A 14,542-nucleotide genomic window follows, 5' to 3' on the forward strand; every position below is an offset into this window, starting at 1 on the left:
AGGATGTCCACTCTCACCACTATTATTCAACATAGTTTTGGAAGTCCTAGCCATGGCAGTCAGAGAAGAAAAAGAAATAAAAGGAATACACATTGGAAAAGAAGATGTAAAACTGTCACTGTTTGCAGATGACATGATACTATACAAAGAGAATCCTAAAGATGCCACCAGAAAACTACTAGAGCTAATCAATGAAAGTGGTAAAGTTGCAGGATACAAAATTAATGCACAGAAATCTCTCGCATTCCTATACACCAACAACAAAATCCTGAAAGAGAAATTAAGGAAACACTCCCATTTACCACTGCAACAAAAAGAATAAAATACCTAGGAATAAACCTACCTAGGGAGACAAAAGACCTGTATGCAGAAACTATAAGACACTGATGAAAAAAGTTAAAGATGATACCAACAGATGGAGAGATATACCATGTACTTGGATTGGAAGAATCAATATTGTGAAAATGACTATACTACCCAAAGCAATCTACAGAATCAATGCAATCCCTATCAAATTACCAATGGCATTTTTTACAGAACTAGAACAAAAAATCTTAAAATTTGTATGGAGAGACAAAAGACCCCAAATAGCCAAAGGAGTCTTGAGGGAAAAAAACGGAGCTGGAGGAATCAGACTCCCTGACTTCAGACTATACTACAAAGCTACAGTAATCAAGACAGTATGGTACTGGCACAAAAACAAACATAGATCAATGGAACAAGATAGAAAGCCGGGAGATAAACCCACACACTTATGGTCAATAAACTATGACAAAAGAGGCAAGGATATACAATGGAGAAAAGATGGTCTTTTTAATAAGTGGTCGAGAAAACTGGACAACTACATGTAAAAGAATGAAATTAGATCACTCCCTAACAGCATACACAAAAATAAACTCAAAATGGATTAGAGACCTAAATGTAAGACCAGACACTATAAAACTCTTAGAGGAAAACATAGGCAGAGCACTCTTTGACATAAATCACAGCAAGATCTTTTTTGATCCACCTCCTAGAGTAATGGAAATAAACACAAAAATAAACAAATGGGACCTAATGAAACTTAAAAGCTTTTGCACAGCAAAGGAAACCATGAACAAGATGAAAAGACAACCCTCAGAAGGGGAGAAAATATTTGCAAATGAACCAATGGACAAAGGATTAATCTCCAAAATATATAAACAGCTCATGCAGCTCAATATTATAAAAAGAAACAATCCAATCTAAAAATGGGCAGAAGACCTAAACTGACATTTCTCCAAAGAAGACATACAGATGGCCAAGAAGCACATGAAAAGCTGCTCAACATCACTAATTATTAGAGAAATGCAAATCAAAACTACAATGAGGTGTCACCTCACACCAGTTAGAATGGGCATCATCAGAAAATCCAAACAAATGCTGGAGAGGGTGTGGAGAAAAGGGAACCCTCTTGCACTGTTGGTGGGAATGTAAATTGATACAGCCACTATGGAGAACAGTATGGAGGTTCCTTAAAAAACTAAAAACAGAATTATCATATGATCCAGCAATCCCACTACTGGGCATATACCAAGAGAAAACCATAATTCAAAAAGACATATGCACCCCAGTGTTCATTGCAGCACTATTTACAATAGCCAGGTCATGGAAGCAACCTAAATGCCCATCAACAGATGAATGGATAAAGGAGAAGTGGTGCATATATACAATGGAATATTACTCAGCCATTAAAAAGAATGAAATTGGGTCATTTGTAGAGACATGGATGCACATAGAGACTGTCATACAGAGTGAAGTAAGTCAGAAAGAGAAAAACAAATATCATATATTAACGCATATATGTGGAACCTAGAAAAATGGTACAGATGAACCAGTTTTCAGGGCAGAAATTGAGACACAGATGTAGAGAACAAAGGTATGGACACCAAGGGGGGAAAGCGGCAGGGGGGGGGGGGGGGTGGGGGGGGTGAATTGGGAGATTGGGATTGACATGTATAGAGTGATGTGTTTAAAACTGATGACTAATAAAGACCTGCTGTATAAAAAATAAATAAAATTCAAAAGTTAGAAAAAGAAAAAAGAAAGTATATAGTGAAAATGAAACATACAATGAAACTACCTGTGCTGAAATTTGGGGGATGTTTAGGTCCTTTAAAAAAAACAAAAAGTATTAATAATCACTGACTACATCTATGATAAAAGTGCTTATTTTGGTTTACTTAGATAATGCTGCAGCTGGTGGAAATGATAAACGTTTCAAGTGTTAACACTCTGTGAATGTATTTGATTTAAGAGAATAAACATTTTACAAAAATAAAAGAAAAAAAGAAAGTACATAGTGAACAAACTTCTAGTTGATTTATTTAGCAGAGAGATTGGGCCATCCAGATCTCCTCTTGCTCAGAGAAAATATCTTGTTTGTTCAATCCTACCAGATATTGATATAACTGATCTCAAATGATCCCTTATTGGTACTTTTAATATTTACTCAGATTCAAGCAAAGCTTTAAAATGAAAAGGAAAACAGGCATATTCCTGACAAAAGAGACAGAGAGTATTCTGGGGGAATGAATATAAGCCAGGCATCTGCATCTTTGAATTCTGCTGACCTCATCAATAATGTGGGTAAATGCCAGTGATGACCAGATCAAGTAAATGCCACATTGCTACCATGCTTGAAAATTTTCAAGGTTTATTCAGTCTTTTCAGATTGGAGTACAGTGCTGTATAGTGTTCTGCTTTGTTTGCTTTTTATAAGCATTCCTTTAAAGAACAGTGAAATGACTATTGTTGCAACTCTTTTAATGGCTTTTTCCTGAGTAAATTATATTCTCAGAAATGTAAATATCAATCTCTTCTAAAGAACCTTTATCTTCCTTACTATGCAGTTGACTATCCCCTGAAAAGTTAATAAATAGAAAAGGAATAGCAGATGAGATATCATCATTAATCTACAAGGCATGTTTTCTTTTACTTACATGGCACCAAATATAGTATTGCATAGGCACCACAGGGCATGTTTCTTTTGCTATTCATGTAGATCAAGTGTTTTTGTTTATTTGTTGTTGTTGTGGTGGTGGTGGTGGTGGTGTGTGTGTGTGTGTGTGTGTGTGTGTGTGTTGATGGTGGTGCTGGGAATGACTGTGATGTTTTAAAGTAATAGTAGAATCCAAAGGGCTTTGGATTTAGGACAAGATACTGTCCCAGTTCCTTTTCTCTTTTTAACACCACATGATAGACATTCTTAAGGCAATGTTTTAGATGAGAATTATATTAGTACAACTAGAATTTTAGCCATTTTACAGTCAGTCATTTGAGGCAAAATAACATATGAAATATTTTACATCAGTCCCAACTTATGAAGGTAAAAATATTCTATACTCAATAATGGATAGCTTAGAGGAAATGTTATTTTTAATAGTTCCAATATTTACCTAGAGGTTTTTCCCTTTTTGTCAAAACTTTTTGTCTCAAAAAACCTACAACTAAAATTTATGGAAAAATCTATGTAATGGCTATAATTGATATTGATTTTATTCATATTTAGTTGACATAGATATGTATCTCTTTTGGAAGTGTTCAGAAAACACAGTGACCAGAAAAAATGTCAAAGGGATAAAGATATTTTACTTTTTAAGGAATTTTTTTAAAATTATGAATTCCAAAATCTATCTACCCAAATTATTTTCCTCCCTAGATATCACAGATACTGAACTTTAGTTTTTATTCTGTTTGATTAAAGACAATTAGAGTTCATATTTTACTTGATTTCCTCTTAATCTTCTTCATATTCATAGTTCCTAACCAAGAATGCATATTAGAATAAGTTTTAAAAGAAATACTCATGTCCTGCTTCCAATCCTAAAAGGATTCAGATTCATTAAGTTAGAAATAAGGTTACAAGTGACTCAAATTCATAATTATTGTTAAGAAGCACTATATCTTGATTTTAAACATTCTGGAATCACATACCCATTTGGAGAGCCAATGAAAAAAATAACTTCTTCTTAAAATAATGCACATAAACACAAACATATGGAAATGAAAATGTACTTTCATAACATATACCCTAAAATGTCATTTCACCAAGATATTAGACTTCCTCATTATGACTCTAATACCTAAAAGTGAGTACATTTTCTCCCTCTTCCTTTTATTCCACTCTGAACACTTTACTAGCCCTCCTGTCACACTCCCCAGACTGCTTTCCACTTGAAGATAGACAGTCTTTGGTTATGTTACGTCTAGGTGCAAGTTTAGGCCAGAGTTTACAGAAATACTGGAAAGTAATACAAAGCAAATAGCCTCAAATTTTGGAGTATAGAGAAGGATACTTCATACTACTGTTTATTGATTAAATACTACACTGCCTGGGAAAAAAGCAGGTAAGGGCACTCCCAGACAAATGTGAGAAAGTTGGGAAAAGATGAATAGTTTACGCCTTAATTACAGTAGTGTCTGGGATAAGTGCTAAGAATAAGGCAGATTCTTGGTGAATAGATGCTGAAAGAATGGGTGAATAAATGAATGAACAGCTGAAGAACTGACTGAAAAAAGCAGAAAGGAAAGATTGTTCATTCCCTTTCACTTCTGTGGCCTTAGTTTCCTCATCTGCTACATGGGCGCATTAGAAGCTGTTCAGATTCTCTTCCATCTCAGACAATTCCTGTATTCTTCGTATTACTCTGTGAATGGAAGGGAGAAGACCTATTCCCTAGTGCAAGGCAGGTATCCAGACTGTAAATTAACAGCCCTCATGGCAAGAGAGGGAGTGTAGAGGGATGGTGCTATTTGGCAATGTATTATCATGTTAAGCTAAAAGCTGGCAGGTAAAGTAAGTAAGTATTTGCTACAAACTTTCTAACATTGAGTAGCTTATGGAAGAAAATACTGCTTCAATGCAAAAATAAACAAAATTTATATTACCTCAACTTCTGGAATAAAGAGGCAGATTTATGTGCCTTCGTGTGAAACATGGTCCAAAATCAATTATTCCTCGAAATAAGTAAGATTGAGGAGAGAATACCAAATGCTGTCATTATGTAATGTGTATACATGGAAATGGGTGGCTAGGAGAAATTTTGAAAGGAAAATTTAATTTACACTGAATTGGGATAATTTTTGAGTTTGTATAATGTGCATATATTGCCTATCTATAAAATATTCTTAAACTTTAAAGTACTACAAAATATAATATTAATGAAGATGCAAAAAAAAAAAAGCCTGAAAGTTTTAGTGGAATTATATTTTAAATGCTGTGATGCAGTCTGTTTAAACGTCCATAGCAGATGAAGAACATTTGGCCAAAAATAATCAATGGATACAGAGTGTATACTACCTCTCCTATTGTGCTGCTTTATCCACCATTATTTTTAAAGTGTGGCCGATATAGTGGTAGGACAGTTAAATGAGAGCTTTTTAACTAGGTGGCACTCAGTGGAGTTCTGCTTCATCCAATGTCATATATAGACCAGTTTCATAGAAATCATAATTTTTTACACTTCAGAGACAGTACTGACCCAGCAAGCAGTACACACGGTTTCCTGGGAGACGATAAGTATTTTTCCAAGAATTCTGGGACTACATTAGAACACCATTTAACCATAATACTATCTTTTTCCTTTGTCTCTAAAGTGGTGGTAACTCTATTAATCAGTTTATTAATCCCTCTTGGAATATGACGATTAATTATTATGAAATGCCTAAGTGCTGACAGAAGTGCAAGATAATCTAGTTCAGGTGGCACAAGAAAAGTCAGTGAGAAAAACAAACATCATTTTTTAACTTTGTTTATTTGTAGCTTAAAATGTAATGCCATACAATTTTAACAGTCACTTAAAAAAGGATTTATATTTGCAGAAAACAGAAGCAAAACAGAAAGATATGAAATAAAATGCCATCTTGCTTCAAGTTTTCAAATCAGTACTTAGAGTACTAATATACATCTATATACATTGCAAGTATATTTTACAAATATACTATGAGTAATCTTGAAACCGCAATAAATACCAAGTAGGTTTTTAGGCACACGCATAAAAAAATGCGAAATCTGCATAATTCTTGAGAGTGCTGAGTGACTCATTCTTAGATCATTTTCACACATATATTTTACACAAAATATACAGCCATCACACACATGATCCCCAGTCACCTCAGAACCTCACCTTTCATCCCAGCATTAGTGCCTTCTTATTCTTTGATACTATTGCTGTATACAGCTATTACGTAAGAAAATATTTTGCAGTTTTCTTCAACTAATTGCCTAAGAAGGTATCAATGCTACCAAAATAAGTACAGCCTATCTACACAATATGTTCATGGAAGTGTGCTGAGTGGCACCAACTTACAGAACTGGTCATTGTAACCCTGGGGGTTACCCTGAAGGCAAACTTATAAATTTTGAAGTATACCATTTTTGAGTTGCCCATACCATGACATCCAGAAATTATTAGAAACTGAGGTAACACCTGTGGTTTTTAGAGATAGGAATCCTTGAAAAAAACACCAAAGGTATTTTTGAAAATTCTGACCAACATGGACCTCAGTTATTGTACACTGTGTCTGTGGCTCTTTCTGTGCAAATGTAAACCAGAGAATCCAAAGGAATGCTCATGTTGAATTTACATACACTGCTAGGATTAAAGATCACAGCCATGGAGCACCTGAGATCGCCCTCTGATAAGTGAAGTCTATCGCTTCTCTTAGTAGAGCCAATGTTCATTGACAAAAATGAACCAGATAAAATCCCACTGATTTTTGCCCCCCAGCTACAAGTCAGATTCTGGCATATCTGGCATATCTGGCATATCTGCCATCAAGTACCCTATTCCATATCGTCCATTGGGAGCAGTATCCAGAGTTGGTGATCCACTCTGTTTTCTATAAATATTTTTACCAAAATTTGGAGAGGACATCTCGCTTGATATCTTTCCATGAATGAGGCTTGCATCATCTCCCTCTAAGTTTATAGGCTCCTTCAGAACCCGTCCTCTCTTATAGGTCACAGATGCTAAATTACCAGAACTATCGTCTATAAGGTTGCAGCGACGAATGATGAAGACAATTGGGACAGGCAATATTGCCAGGACCATCAGAGAGATACAGACAACCATTCCCCACGTTGGGTAGCTCAGAAATTCCTCTGATGCCTGTTAAAGCCAAAAAATAATTATTAATAATCTTTTTCTCTGCAGGGACATGAAAAAATATATATTTGTCTCAGGTTTATAAGAAAAGAATCTGGTCTAGTCTTATGATTTTGACTAATGAATTGCTGTGGAAGTGACAGTAAGCAACTTCCAGGGCAAAGCCTTAAAGGCCTTGCTGTTTCTGCCTTTGTGTCTTAGAATGCTACCCTGAGTCCATAATGCCTGGAAGAAACCAAGAATGAAAGCTCACATAGAGCCCAGGTCTCCAAGTTTAATCAACTGTATGAGTTAGCTCACACAAGACCCAAAGAAGAACCATCCAGCTCATCCACAGAAGCCTAAGAAATAATAAATCATCACTGCTTTCAGTCATTAAGTTTGGGGGTCATATGTTACTAAGCGATAGTTACCTGTTACATGTGCCACATTATCTTTCTAAAATCTGAAATTAAATTTTGAACTACATCTGGCCCCAAGGGTTTTGGTAAGGGATAACAGACTTATTTGTTTAGAATAGTCTTGAATTTAGTTGTTATTATATTGAATTACTGACCATAGGATAAAGGTCAGAGGTATCTGAAAAATAAGCATTCTGATTTTCTAACTGCTAATATGCACTTTAAGATTGCATTACTATATAGCTACAGCAACATGACATCAGAAATTGAAATAGTCGTGACTAATATAAAACAGTTATAGCAAAACTTTACTTCAGTATTTACTTAAATTATGTATACATGGCTAATGAACAGTTTCATTGTTAGAGTATCTCAGATATAAGTTAGTAAATTTATACAGGAAAAAATATTTCTGGTGGTTTGATCAATATGTTTTCTAAAGTCAAAGGCCCAATTGGTTCATCTATGGTGACATGAATAAAATTACTTTAATGAGGACCAAGTCAGTACTTTTCATGTACTAATAAAGTCCACAACATATTAAAAAATCATACATATTTGGGGCCAAAAGAACATAAAAATCTCAAGATCCTCACATAAAAGCAACACCATTCATTTAACCGCAAACTATACTGTGAAAAAAGCAAAAAACAAAAACCTCTAAAATGACATTTTATGTATATTTTTATCTACCTTCCTTATTTTGCATTTTACCTTATCTTCAATCCATGCATTATAGCCAGGAGGACTTAATCCCATATTCACAATGCTAGCAATTAGCAGTGATAATAGCATTAGAGGAGAAATATATTTCCACATATAGTAGTAATATCTGTTGGGAGCAAAGCCCAGCATATCCTTTAAGTCTTCCATGAACCTAAATAGAACGAAGGAATTTAATTATTCCTCGAGTTAATATAGCTATATTAAAATATGGTAAATTACATGTCCTTTAAAATATGCATTATATCAATGGTTTGATGGGGGTTAACCATGCTACCCTATGACATTTTACACTGAGTCTAAAAGTCATATTGGAAGATGACTTATAAATTAAGAACATTTATAAAGTAAAATGGAACCAGTTTACTGTAATTTTCATTTGGAGAAAGTCCCTGTAAGTCAATTACTGGAAAGTCTCCTCCAACTGATGATTTCCACTCTATGAACACAATATTTGCAATACATTAAAATTTCCTTGTTTCTTTTTTTTTTTAATTAGCCATATGTTATATCATCCAATCCAATTGGTGTTTATATTATCTGACCTCTCATTTCTTTCGGTAGTCTGTTTTTTCAACTGAAAGAAGGTCCATACATTGCAGTTGATGTATGTGTTTCTCAGACCATTTTTCATCTCTAAGTGTCTCGTACATGTCTTCATCGTTTCCTCTGATTTTTTGTTGAATCAGCTGATCACTTTGTCCCACAGTCTGTATTTGGCTGATTGCATTCCCACAGTTTTGCTTCACAAGAGCATTTGATCCTCCTATTTCCCATGAATTAACACTTAGACCTAGTAATGATTAGACTTAACATGTTCTTTTTTTTAAGAGTCAGGTTACTGAGGTACTTTTTACCTGAAGTAAAATTCACCCTTTTTAATTGTATGATGTTAACACTGTCAGGAACATGTAGCCATTTCGTACTAGTCTACATGCCTTAATGTTTATCTCGAGATAAATATTTACTGCCCACCCACCAGCCCTTGTATTAATGTTTCTGCAGACTTCTTGGTTGTCTAAACCTAGTTCTCTCGTAGATTCTTCAAAAAGAGATCGTAGTAACTATATTTCCTAATTTCTTGCATGTTTCTAATTGTTTGTCTGTGGTCACTATACCTGAATGTCAGTTCAGCTGAATTTAAAACCTGTGGCTTACGTTTTTTCCTTGAGAATCATACATATGTCTAACTACATAATATTGTTACAAAAATTTTGTTAACTATTAGATTTTTCTCTTATAAATAATCTTCTTTGCTGTGTTTTGTTTTGTATTATTTTTGCCTGGATGCCCTTTTTCTTTGTCTTGTAGTAACAAGGCTATGTTAGCTAGGCTATGTCCTCGTGTTGGCCTTTATGTCTATTTCTCCAAGTATATTGTTTGCCCTTTCAACATTCAAATTAATTATTTCAGGCAAGTTTCTTCAATTATAGTTTTTAGCATTTGTTCTGGCTACTGTTTTTAGAGGCCTTCATTGTACATATGCTGAACCATCTTTGCTTAACTACTGTGTTTATTTATTTCTCTTAAATCCTTTGTTATTTCTCCTTGATTTTCAAAAGCATCCCTCCTTTCTAGCTTCTAATTCTTCTGAAATTAGGCACTGTGCTTATCATTTTTGTTTTCTTTTTAATTTGATCTTCATTTCTTAAGTGTTTTTCTTTTATTTACAATTATTTCCTGAGTTCTATCACCTCTGTTTTCAAATCTTCCTTTTCTCTAATTATTATAATTCTCAATTTTAAAATAACTGATTTCTGCTCTTCTTTGGTGGCTTCTATCATTTTTAAACATTTATTTCACCTCATTTTGAAGTATTGTTAGTTTTCCATCTATTTTGCATGTGTGCTTTTGTTGTCTGCAGAGATTTTACTCTTTTTTTTAAAAAAAAGATTACTCTTTTTTTTTAAAAAAAAGAAACTTTTCTTAAGATTTGGCCACAGTAAAGTGAAATGAATTTTCCTGTGTGTTTTAGGAGGGAGGGATGGGCCTTTCCTCTCTGTTTTTGCAAAGTAATCAAAAAAGGTGGCCTCAGAATTTCTCAGTTCTGTTTACCTCTGCTCTCCTCCTCATACTGACCTGGACTTTCTTTTCCATGGACCCTACTACCTCTCTCCTACTCAACTCAGGTTTTGCTCCCACCACTTTTTCTTCAGTGAAGAGCTTTATCTTGGAAGAGAACTTTGGGTTATTCATTTCAAGAGTTTTTAGAGACCAGCACTGATGATCTTACTGTATTTTGGTCCCTCTGCACTCCGCAAAATGTGGGCAAAGATCCTATAGAATTTCTCCCAGTTTAGCTCACTGTCTTCCGATCAGCCTGCCACACATTGCAGGGAGGACCTGGGGGTGACTGGAAAGCTGTCAGAAGCCCAGCTGCATATCCTCTACCATCTCCCACACGGAAGTGATATCACACAGGTCCTGTGGCTGCCAGTGGTTTGCCCCAACCTTTCGTATTTGAGGGTTCACAGGAATATCTTCTTGCCCATGTTTATGGGTATTTAGTTCTGCTTTCTAGTCATTCTTTTTCTCTTTCATTTTTAAAAGGAGACTCAGGAAAATACAATCTACGCAGCCATCACTTTCAGCTTTACAGGATCTTCCTTCTCGTTTCCTCTCGTTCATATTTCTTCCTAATCCCTAACTTGCTATGCTCCAATATTTCTTTTTCTGCATTTGAATTTACTGTCTCAAAGGTTTAGGTTTTGAAAGCCTTCTTTCTCTCAACTCTGTGTCTGGAAATGTAGGTAAATGTGGCAGAAGACAGAGAAGAGCTGAGCTCATGACACTGTTGAAGGTGAACAGGAAGAATATAAGGTTGCTACGACATTTAAGGAGGGGAAAGTAAATAAATGAGAGCATTTTAGACAGGAGAATTCTAATTCTGCTCGTAGGACAAGATATGAGCTTTAGAAACCAACAGACCTGGTTGCGAATCATAGCTCCATCATCTTTTAATGTATATCTTAGTCCTTCTGAGCTTAATTTTTGGCATTTTCGAAAAAGATAATACCTGTCTTGGAGGATTATTGTTAGACTCCTAGACAACATATGCAGAGCACACTACCTCACATACAGCAGAAATTTATAGATGCAAGTATTATTAGTAGTATTATTCTTCCTGTTGTTATAATGATTATTATTTAGGAACTACTAAAAAGAAATATTTACTACTCTGCCTATTGTAAATGTTGAACTGTCTAAATGGAAATCTAAATTATGATCTTATTGATCCATAGATCAGTCCAATAACAATGTCAAATTCCAACACAGTGCAGGTTAGGAGTTGGGGGTAGCTTGGTATAGAAATATCTGGTTTTGAAATTAAAGTCCTGGCTCTGCAACTAACATACTGTGTCCTGTACAAGTAGGGCCAATTTTCCATCTAGGATATGGGTAATATTAGTTACCACAGATTGTTATAATGACTAACATTAAATGCGTGTCATACAGCTATTACTACTATTGCTATATAGTACATGATCATTAAATGTAAGTTCCCCTATCTTTCCTTGCCTGGAGCTTTTGCCAGTAATAAAAACGTTCTTTAAGTTTTGTCGCAAAGCTCACTCAATACCAATAAAGTTCTTTATGTTGTTTAAGAGGACTCTGGTCCTCAATTAACTTATTCCTACTTCACAGAGACCTCTAATAAGCTTGATGGTCTTATTACCTTTAGTTAATCCATATATGTTAACTAAAGACCACAACTTTAAAAAATATTGGACAAGGCCTCCAGAAACTTTTTTTATTCTGAGACTACTCTAATGCTTCATTTCACACCAAGTATATATACTTTTCAAACCGATCAGGTATATAATTCAAAGGTTTAAGCATCTCATGAAGTCATGACTCCACATAAATAAGAAGTTTATGTACAGCAAATGGCATATATATCCTGGAACATCATATATATATGCCACTTCCCAAAATTGGCCTGCGACATAAAACATTGTGTAACATGATAAAATAAGGCATTTTATAGCATAACAAAATAAAATTCCTCTTGTAAAACAGGTTAGCAACGTAATTAGAAGTATAGTCTTTAGAGTTAAGCAAAAATGGCTGTGAATCCCAGGTCTGCCTCTGTTCAGGTGTGTGACGAGCAAGTCACTTGGTGTCTCACGAAGCCCGCATTTTCTTATCTGTAACAATAGCTGAAAACAACTTAACGAGGTTCTTGGAACTTTGCCAACATGCTCTAAACCTTGGAAGTTCCTCTCTGATAGCCAGAATTAAATCAAAGCTCCAAAATCCTAAACTACATTACCATCAACACCATTCTATCTAATCACCTAATAAGGGGATAGACTTCATTAAAATTATCGAATGAAGAGGAGCCTGCAAAAGATTTGATTTTTGTGGCGAGGAATTTTTCCCTCTAGTCACTTCCCTCCTCTTCTAAATGAGATATATATTAACAATTGGTCTTTCCAAGAGAGAGATGAAAAATGAATGCATAAGAGAGAATATACTTACTTATCTATGCCATAAACAAAGGATACGGCAATATTCTCCAAAATGACTACAATTAGCAGAGGCAGGGTAGCAGAATAATCATCAAACATTGTAACAAAGTAATTCCCAGAGCGCTGCACAAATATCAGGCCAATACAAAATGCCAGAAGACAACAGATAACTGGACCAAAGGAATAAATAAGAAAATTAAGCCCTACTCAGAGTCAAGTCTTTTAAACTTCATTATAAGTTATTATACACAAACAATAATTTTGTTTCCACTTTTATAAGTTGTCAATGATACAAATAGGATACCTTTCCTGATACCATGGACTATAACATATTGGGAATTAGTTACCTGGATTTAGCCCCAGATTTAATATGAATTCATTGTAAGACAGTAACTCAACTCATCTCGAGTCTGTGGAAACGTGTTTACTAAACACAGATAACAAATGAGGCAAAACTGAGGATATATTAAAAGTATAAATCTCCATGCCCTTCTTCTCATTATTAATAGCAAAGTGACCTTTCCATGTAGCAAATGTTTGTGGGTCATTTCTACTTTTAAGGATGTTTTATAGTTTTGGAAGCAATACTGAATTTTGAAATTAATAATGAGATTAGTGTAGCTTATAATAAGACTATGATAACATGTATTTTTCTATCTGATTGAAATATGGTTATTGTTAAAGCATAACTGAAGAAAATCTGATGAGACCTTGCCTTAGCAGCAATCCATAGCTCTGTCCTGATAGTGCCCAAACAGATTAGTTGGGAATACATCTGTGACAGGGTTGGGCAACCTGATTCTCCAGGTAACTAAGAAGAACCATCTAAAAGGAGTTTCTGCAGCAGTACTGAAGAAAGATGCAGAAACTTCTAACCAGCTACCCTTAATATAGAAAGTTAGAATTCTGGAATCCATATGATATTCCCATATTTTTGTTAGACTCTTTATTCTCTCTTGCACGTTGGTAGAGAAGACCTCAAAAATAAAAGATGACTGTGTTCTCTTTCTCAAACAGCTTTTAGCAGAGGTGAGTAAAAGTGAAAGAAGTGGAGCAGGTAAGGGCAGTTCAGAAGGGGAGAAAAGACATCTTGGGGGTTCCATCTGATGGGGGTTCCCTAAAAATCTCAATAAGTATGGGTTAAATTAAGCCATTTCCTCCATCTTGTAAGCGCTATGCTAGTGGTATGAGTTACATCGTACATAAGTGAATATTATATATAAACATACCATGCAGAAAAGGAAAAGTAGCATTCACTTGGAGTCTAATGCATATTGAAATATTTGAATGCTTGTCACAGCAAATTGTACTCAAAGTCTCAGGATCCAAGTAACTAACGGAGCTTGGATTTGAACCACAGCCTGTGTCACTGTCACTCTCTCCTAATTACATTATAGTATAAGGTAGATAGGAAGAAAGTGTATTCCAGGTGGTAAAGACACTGAGAGTTTTGCTGACGATGTGAGAGGAACAGATAATGAGTAAGTCACTTATCTAAGTCCTACTGTCCTATCAGAGGAGATGAAAACATCTGACAAAGGTGATGGGGGAACATTTCATCTAAGTATATAAAACATGACTCAAAGTAGAAGTATGATCCCAGAATACAGGTTAACAGGCGTAGAGAGTATATTCCTCTTTACTCTGACCGAAAGGTCTTCCACTGGGAGTTACCAAATACTCACATGTGTGTTTCTCCCTCTACACTGTTGTTTTCCCTTTAATTTTGCAAACCCTCTTACCACAGGAGGGTTGGGATATGGGGCAAAGACGAGGAAAGCAGCAAAGATGACTGTTACTTAGTCTGCATGTCAGGCAG

General features: G+C 35.2%; 1 protein-coding gene across 1 annotated transcript in view; it reads right to left on the reverse strand.

Annotated features, from left to right (window-relative positions):
- Positions 1 to 5,764: 5,764 nt before the first annotated feature.
- Positions 5,765 to 14,542, reverse strand: part of SLC6A15 (solute carrier family 6 member 15) — a 48,956-nt gene continuing 40,178 nt past the window's right edge. The window contains exons 10-12 of the mRNA XM_027107121.1: positions 12,734 to 12,893; positions 8,243 to 8,405; positions 5,765 to 7,130 (exon numbers count right to left, since the gene is read on the reverse strand). Coding sequence (XP_026962922.1) covers positions 6,750 to 7,130; positions 8,243 to 8,405; positions 12,734 to 12,893 — 704 coding nt within the window. The 3' untranslated portion in view covers positions 5,765 to 6,749. The remainder of the gene's footprint in view (positions 7,131 to 8,242; positions 8,406 to 12,733; positions 12,894 to 14,542) is intronic.

This window comes from Aethalodelphis obliquidens, unplaced genomic scaffold (assembly GCF_003676395.1).
Source record: "Aethalodelphis obliquidens isolate GAN/ISIS:26980383/991018 unplaced genomic scaffold, ASM367639v1 scaffold8, whole genome shotgun sequence".
Lineage (NCBI taxonomy): Eukaryota > Metazoa > Chordata > Mammalia > Artiodactyla > Delphinidae > Aethalodelphis > Aethalodelphis obliquidens.